This window comes from Microtus pennsylvanicus, chromosome 4, assembly GCF_037038515.1.
Source record: "Microtus pennsylvanicus isolate mMicPen1 chromosome 4, mMicPen1.hap1, whole genome shotgun sequence".
NCBI classification, from domain to species: domain Eukaryota; kingdom Metazoa; phylum Chordata; class Mammalia; order Rodentia; family Cricetidae; genus Microtus; species Microtus pennsylvanicus.
In genome coordinates this window covers 73,271,310-73,280,007 of record NC_134582.1, presented here as the reverse complement: position 1 = coordinate 73,280,007, position 8,698 = coordinate 73,271,310, and the positions used below count along the sequence as shown (strand labels likewise).

At 37.8% G+C, this 8,698-nt stretch overlaps 1 protein-coding gene across 1 annotated transcript; it reads right to left on the bottom strand.

The window, feature by feature from the left end:
• Positions 1-266: 266 nt before the first annotated feature.
• Positions 267-4,523, bottom strand: LOC142848733 (cathepsin Q-like). The gene is made up of 7 exons (XM_075970921.1): positions 4,398-4,523; positions 3,990-4,112; positions 3,749-3,895; positions 3,070-3,294; positions 1,904-2,066; positions 1,150-1,267; positions 267-366 (listed from the first exon to the last, which is right to left on the bottom strand). The coding sequence occupies exons 1-7, from the start codon at positions 4,521-4,523 to the stop codon at positions 267-269; spliced, it is 1,002 nt and encodes a 333-aa protein (XP_075827036.1).
• Positions 4,524-8,698: the final 4,175 nt, after the last annotated feature.

Genomic DNA, 8,698 nt, shown 5'->3' with positions numbered 1-8,698 from the left:
TTGAAATTAATTTTAAATGATTTTATTTACACAGGTATTAAGAGTGAAAATAAAGTTGTCTCCTGAATCATAAACACTCATTAGTTAGCGAACCAGTTATAAAGCTTGTAATTTGAAATATTTGAAAGCTCCCAGAATTTACACTGCAGTGTGGACCATGAGAGACTCAGCAATTTAACACAGTAAGCAAAGGCTTGTCTGTGAAGTTGATGAAACTTCTGGAACTACAGTCTCCTTCCAAGCGCTTCTATTTGGTCATAAGTCTGTCACACCTGAGGGTATTTGGCAAATGAAGCAATTCCACAGTGGTTGTTTCTGTTCTTGGCAATTTTCATGTAGCCGTCCATGCCCCAGCTTTGTCCCCAGCTGCAAGAGATCATACTTTTCGTTTAGTAGAAAACTTACCACATGATGGATTTGTCAAGAGGCCGACCTAACAAAATGATCAGGAAAGGCAGAGGGTCTACTCCTGAGCACCAAGAGGGCCTCACAAAGAAATGTGAAAACCACAGCAGGATACCTTTCTACAATTACATAATTCAGAACTCTCAAATGTGTCAGATTATACAAAATCAATGTCACATACATGACATTGATACCCTAGAAACAAATGAAAGTTTTTGAATTTTATGAGAACATACTGTTAGTAAATTCTTGGAACTTTAGGCAACTCAGCAGTAAAAGACCTAAGATCAGTCACACGAGCCACACTGGAAAGCCAGAATAACATTATAGTGGGTATGTAAACCTCATTCTTGAGACATACACACAGAACATACCAAGAGCAAGCTGGTAAGCCAGATTAAATTGTGAACTCTTAGATCAGAAAAGAACACTGCCTTAATATAGAAGTTATATAGTGATTGAGAAACAACTGATGCTGACATCAGACCTCTACACATGTTTACTGGTGCACACATGTGCGCAGACATGCAGACAGTCAAGTACACCTCATCCATGCACATGGGAAAACAAGAACAGATTTTGTTCAACTTAAATGAAACAAATCTTCTAACTTTATATCAAAATATTGACTCAAAATTGCAATCTCATCAAGAATCCCCTGTACGTGCCTCCAGTGTCATTAACCAATGAACCATTTCTCTAGCTCCTAAAATTTCAAATAAAGATTTTTATGACAATTTATACCTGTTCTTGATCAGCCAGTAGTTATTGCCATCTGTTTCATTTCCATCAAATCCATAGCCAACCACCAGAACTCCATGACTCAAATTATAACGGCTGCAATTTGGTTCATAATAAATGCCTGAGAAATAACACAGAAACTGATGTGAGATGCACAGGACTCCTGGCAGTGACGATAGCCACCAACAATAGATCTATTTCAACAATCAGTGAAATGATACAATCATACTTGAGCTAGTTAAATGTTCACAAAAATGCTAATACTCATACATGGGGGCACTCACAAAAAATTAAACATACAGTTTCCCTGAAAACTGAAAATATTCAATATAGTGAGATTTATTGATAGCTACTTGATGCATGCATACGAAATGACTCCTTGGAACTTCACAGTTTTTCTTCTAGTGTCTCATGCCAAGTTAAAATTACAGGACTAAATTATTTAATTTAAAGTCTCTGTTTCAATTCTATTTCAGATAATCAGTTTCTATAAACATCTAAAAGGTCCACGAAAAGAAGAGTCATTGAGAAATTACTTAAGCAATATATTTTATTAAATGGGAAACATTAATGTTTATCTGGTGGTTCATACCAGTTGAAATTCAATACTCAGGACTATTATGTGGAGATGAGTAAAATCTAGAAACTTAACAATTCATATCACATTTTTACATAGCAGCCAGTCTGAGAATTGTCATGACATGGGGATGTCTCAATGGCTTTTTTTTTTTTAATATCTAGAAGGAAATAATCTAACCTTCACTGTAGAACTTAAAAGATTCATGGAGCGCATCAATTGCAACAGGAATGGGCCCTTCATTTGCTACAGCATTCATTAGGAAATCCTCATGTTCTGGGAGGGACACAAATCTTTCAATTTTAGCAGATGCCTTCAGACGATTGTACCTGCAGGGTCCTTCCTTTGAAATGTGAAGAGATAAGAGACTCAGTTTTTTCCCTCCATGTCCTGGGAGAGAATCACAACCACCACACTCTGCTCTTTGCAATTGAGCACACAAGTCTGGATTATTGTAAATCATCCTAGGAAGTGAATTGGTACTGGCAGATCTAGAAATGAAAATAAGTTCTCTTGTCCTCAGTGACAACGAATATTTTCTCCTATTTATAATAATTTTTTATTGCTGCATGCTAAGTTGAGTATGTGCTTTCCTATCACAGCAACCCAGACGTAAATAATCATCTAGAAACTATATTAGTTACATCAATATTTTGCCAATAGCTCAGGCATATTCATAGCTAGCTCTTATATCTTAAATTAACCCATTTCATTGTATCTATGTATTGTCACAAAGGTGTGGCTTACCAGTAATGTTCTGACATTTTTGTCCTTCAGCAGCTACTTGTAATCACCTTGACACTGATTACTCTTTCTTTCTTTCTTTCTTTCTTTCTTTCTTTCTTTCTTTCTTTCTTTCTTTCTATCTGTTTGAATATCTCAACTGGTTTTACTCCACTAAGTCATTGGCCAAAACTGATTTATTCATTAAAAAATAAAAGTATACCCTATATGTTTTGTGTTTTGATTATTATATGGTGGGGAGGAGGCAGAAATTTTTCAATAATAATAAAAAATAAACATGTGCTGAGAATACAAAAAATAAAAACAATAAAAATTATAAGTTATCAAAAAAACAAAAGTAACACATATAAATCAGGACATCCTACATCACGGCAGAGATTCTATTTTATGTGTAATAAATTCTATATTCTCAATGTACACAGAAAGGAACTACACCAAAATCATCACACCAAAAATATATGCAAAGGTCGATACTTAATGACTGAAATAAGTGTATAGAGAGCGATTCTACTATTCAATCTGAGTGCTAAAGATAGTGTATCATATCTACAGTTGTCCCTCACTACGTTGAGCTGAAATGACAATATATGAAGTCCACTTACTTTTCCTTCATATGGGTAGGTCGCCTCAGCCTCCAATCCATTATTGAGCCAAACATAGAAAAAGGCAAAGTATGTGTTACCCCAATCACAGCCATAATTTCCATAAGATTGAGAACAGTCCACTAGGTTCTGGACACTCAGAGGAATGAGTTTGCCTGTCTTTTTGTACATTTGTCCTTCTATGGCACCAGTTGTAGCAAAAGCCCAAGAAGAGCCGCAATTGCCCTAAGGGAAGAAAATATGGTTTTTCACAAACAAATGTTAACTCAGGTAACAACATAAACAGGTGAATAATTCATGAAAATGAGGAAATGGCAGTTGACAGATGCCTAGAAAGGAGACGTCAGTCTCCCAGTGGACTTGGATACTGATAGTGTACACATGCTCCTGTGAGTCCCCACCACCACATTTGTGAAAGAGTTCTTGCTTTATAAGTTATTAATGACAATAGAAGGTACATGAACTCTACAATGAGATGTGGTAGAAGTTCATACCTGGAGAACGTGTTTGGTGGACCGTCAAGATCAATATACATTGGAAAATGTATGAATTCAAAGAAGAAATTATATTATTTAAAAAATGAGCTGTAAATCTCTACTCATTCTATAAGAAAACAGAGGCACTAAGTTCTTTCCTCTTCAATATGGTTTAAGAAGAAGGGCAGGTGGCACTGTCAAACCTGGTGCTGCACAGGAGTCACATAGCCTTCTTCTCGCCAATCCACAAGTTTGGGTAGATGACTAAGAGAGTGTTCCCAGAAGCTTCTCCCCGTCTGGTAAATTTTCATTGGGAAATCAACCACCATTTTCTTGAATTCTTCATCGGTCTTCAAGGTAAAGTACATAAATGATTATACCAGAAAAGACTCCATGTAAAGCGCTCAAGAGAGCACAGTGTGAAGTAATGCATGTCACGCTCACCATGTCACCAAAGGCGTTCATTTTCATGGTGTAGCCGTTCTTCCCCAGGCCATTCTCCCCATTGTGAAGTTTAATCATTTTCATGTTCTTTTCCCATACTGTTCTCCTCAGTGCTTCTTCCTCCTGGATAAGAACATAATGGGTGACATTTCTTTATAATTAAACTCCTATACAAGCTGATGTTGTGGATTTACTGTGCAGGTGATTAGAGGCCCAGGAGAGCTAGTCTAGGACACAATAGTCACATATTCTCCTCATACTGACGAAAGGGAATCTGGCTACCCATTGCTCACAATGGTTGTGATTAAGCAACCTCATGGTGTTAGTTGTAGTGGGGCACTTATGACCTCTACTATGCCTAGACAGCTGCACTCTGGGGCCCTTCTGGACAGTTTCCAGGATACCAACCAGGCTGTATGATTTTTCATAGAGTATCTTCCACTCTTCCCATACAGCATCCAAACTGGGATCAAGTGCCGAAACACGTGACCCAACTCCTAAGCACAGGATGAACAGGAAGACAGCAGGAGTCATAACTGAAGAGCCTGGATAAGAAAGAGAAATGAAGACATAACTACAGAAATAATTTTATGTCTTCTTACTCCTTCATAATAAATTAATCCATTGTGGTCAATAAAAGTTTTGAATTATTCTTCCAAATAATTTTTGAGAGACTGCAGAAAAGTTGTAGGATGTGTTTGAACTGAGTCATCAAATGATGTTTATTAGATTCAATACAAAATGAACAGCATGAGTCCAGAATTCTAGCAATGAAAACTTTAGATGAAATGCATCTTATTACTTCAGAAATGTCTTCAACCACTGTGAGGAACAGAAGTAAAAGAGCTATCATAGTCTAGGATATCACTGAGTCATTTTTTATACCAATCAAAACTTCTGTCACATGGTATTGGATTCTATTTTCAAGGTGAACTTAAGGATTGGGACTACATGACATTATAAGCTTTTCTAATATGCATAAAGTACTAGGCTTGTCTTTAACCCTCTCTTTTTTAATAAACCATTTTAAAATATCTTCTATAAGAATTTTGGAAAAGTCATTTGCTATTCCTTGTATTCTACCGTTGGAACTGTGAAATCATATTCTCAGCTCACTACCTATATCAGAATAGTGTCATATCAAAAACTAACAGGAGCCCAGAACCATGGAGTAGGTGGAGTACAATAGCAAGGTGATCATGAAATTAAAAGATTCTGAACATCCTGGATCTCTAAAGCAACACTGCCCATAGCACTTATTAGGAACACACCATCTGCTACTACTTCTGTCCATGTGAACTCAAAACAGATCCATTCTGGGGTTTTGTGCAAGAGATGATCTCTTCTGGACCAGCAGGTGCCAGTGATGTTTACTGGTATTCAAAGGACCTGGTGTAAATCTCTGTGGGCAGATCCAGACTTTCACGTAATGGGACCCCACACAAACAGATCTATAAGGGATGTGGTGTCATCTTTGTCTTTGCTACCTATTCCACTATACCTACACAAACCTCTGTTTCTGAAGATTAGACTATAGTCTTTGGTATTTACTTGATTTTCCCTGGAGTCTCCTAACTCCCACCCCACAAGTACCTAACATTCTGTCTTGGAAATTCATGGTCTTACCTCTCTGTGGTGATGGCTACTGCCTTAGTCCACTCCACGGTCTCAACTCTTCAGAGGTTGTTGAGGTTCCAGAGTCTGACACAGCAGTTACTTACTCACGCCATAAATCTCAAATATCTATCCATTTGAACCTGCCCATCAATCATGCTCTCCCTTTGATTGGCTGTGTTAATCAGGCATCTAGTACGTCAGGTTCTTTCTGAGAGATAATCTCTGATATGGCTGTGGGATATGTCTCTGGACAACAGGAAGCTGACTTTGTGAACTGTGCCAAAGCAAGTTGGATAGCAGTCCTGTAGGCTTTGGATCACATTATACTGAGCTGCTTGTATTTTGTTATTACACATACTGGAAAAGATGTGTGATGTGCCCTCACCATTAGCATGGGAGGCTTTGGTTATCATCCCTGGCAGGAGTTAATCAATGCATTCTGTTTTGTATTTACTCCTCAGATCTGGTTGGATCCTAGAGGACACAGATTCATGGGATGCTCTGTTTCAATGTGTCAGTGTGTAATACATGGTATCTCAGAAGACATTTAGGAGACATGACTATCAAAGGGGCAAGTGGTTTTCAAGGTTGAAGTATAAGGAGAAAAAATTGGCAGGCTGTGACTGTATCTCTTGAAACTCCCCGAGTTTTCTCTTTTGGATGTTACATGGGCCTGCCATCTAGAAGCACCATTTACCTCGCATTCTTCATTGTACCAGCACAGCATCAATTCAAAGTTACTATATTTACTGCTTCAGGACACACCCTGGTGGACTCAGGGACAGTCTCTCATACTGTATTGCAATCAGTACCTAACGGCTTTCAGAATTAAGGGACTATGTTCCAGGCCCAGAAAACATAAGGACTGAGCAAATTTGCCTCCATGGTTCTGTCTTTAGAGCCATGGATATAAAAAGAGCTTGTGCAATCTCTTTATGACTTAGGAAGGCTGCTCAGGCAAGGCATGTGTCTGAAGCGTCCCTGCCTAGAAATCAATGGAGGTTATTGTGTGAAGCTGTGATGGTAAAACCCATATGGTCTTAGAAATAGAAAGATGTTCTATATGCCAGAGTCAGGAGATACCCAATAATGAGTGCTGATAACAGGGTGTGAAACCAATCCAAGGGAGGGAAGTATGTTGCAGTCAGCAAAGCTAAAGGATTTTGAAATCTGAAGAATACTTTAACATCAGACATAGAGATATAGAACTTGAAGTTTTCCCTTCCAGCTTTAGTTGCTCTTTTGGTACAGTATTTTCTTACTATAAACTCTTTTAACCTTTGTAATGGCAATGTATTTCCTGTGCCATTGTATGTTTGAAAGATTTGATATGCTTGTAAGCTTAATTTTACAAGGGATTACAGTTAAGACATGGACACAAGTATTAGAGACTTTGAATATTGGACTTTTAAAGAGTGTTGAGACTGTCATAGAATATGGAATATTTTTAATTTGGATTGAATGTATTTCTGCATTCTGATGTGGCTATAAGCCTATGATTCTGGGGAGGGGAATGGGGTGATATGGAAGAGTATATCTCACCCACAATCTCACATAATTGGATGCTTGTTCACTGGTGTGGAACACTTCTGTATTCTGTCAATTATGTTCTAAATAAACACTTCTTGGCCAGGCAGGAATGATAGGCGGGACAGCCAGACAGGGAGTTGAGGTGGGGCAATTTGAGCAGCAGTATTGTGGGAAGAAAGGAGCTCTTTTTCCAGGCCTGTCCAGACACTGAAAATCAGGATGTGACCTACCCCACTGAAAAAGGTCCTGAGCCATGTAGCTAGCATAGGCAAGAATAATGGGCTAATATAAATTATAAGAGTTAATAAGAAGCCTGAGCTGATGGGCCCATAGGTTTTTAACTTATGGAGACCTCTGTGTGATTTTCTTTGGGGCCTATCTGCTGTGGGAACTGGGAAGAACACAAAACCCCACAAGCATGCCCTCATCCTACAGTCCACCAGTTTATGAAACTATCGGAAGGGATTAGGAGGTATAGCTTTGATGGAGGAAATACATCACTGGGAGTTGATTTTGTGGTTTCAACAGTATAGGGCTAGTCCAGTGTCATTCTCTTTTCATACTGATTGCAGACTTGAATTTGAAATTCTCACTTAATTATTTAGTACCATGCCTGCCTGCCTTTATACTGCTGTGCTCCTTGCTGTGATAAAAATGGGCAATGCCCCTGAAACTGTAAGACCCAATTAAATATCTTCCTTTATAGGTGTTTCCACAGTCATGTCATCTCACTGTAATGGCAGAACACTGACTAAGATAGGCCATTTGATTATGTAAACGCATACTGCACTTTCATTTCATGATGGCTCCCACCTAAATAATCACACAGATACTGTATTAAGTACAATACTGTTTGGCTAATTGCTCAGGAATATTCCTTATTTGCTCTTAAACCATAAATTAACCAAATTCTATTAATCTATGCATTGCCACGTGCTGCCGCATATTGATAGTAATTTGGCATCATTCTCCTTCAGTAACTACACAGAGTCACCTTAATTCCACTTACACTCTCCATGTATCTTTCTTTGAACTTCCTGCCTAGTGGTATTTTGACTTACCATAGGTGAAAACAGCTTTATTCATCAACCAATAAAAGCAACACATATACCGAAGGACATACCACATCATGATTCAAAAAGATGAAACTCATTCTTAGAACTTGGGTTATTTGGTAACATATGATGTCTAGTTGGTTTACTATCTCCTCTATTACAAGAATGAAGTTGGGTATTTTACTGAATCAATATATGTGATTAATATCATTTTTGATTTTCTTATATTAGTCTGCCACTAAATCTTTGGATTAAAAACAATTTGGTCATGCAGAATGATCTTTTTAATGTGTCTTTGGATTTTGTTTGTAATCTATTTAGACTCTTTGTAGATCATGGAGATAGGCGTCTAACTTTCCTGTGGTTGCTATGAGTCTGTATTTTATTTTGGTTCCATGGTAATAATGAATTCATAAAAATTTAAAAAATTTGGAATGAGAGGCTTTAATGTGAGAGGATATGAGTGTGTGAAGGGCATTATTATTGAGGGAATAAAGCAAATGCCAT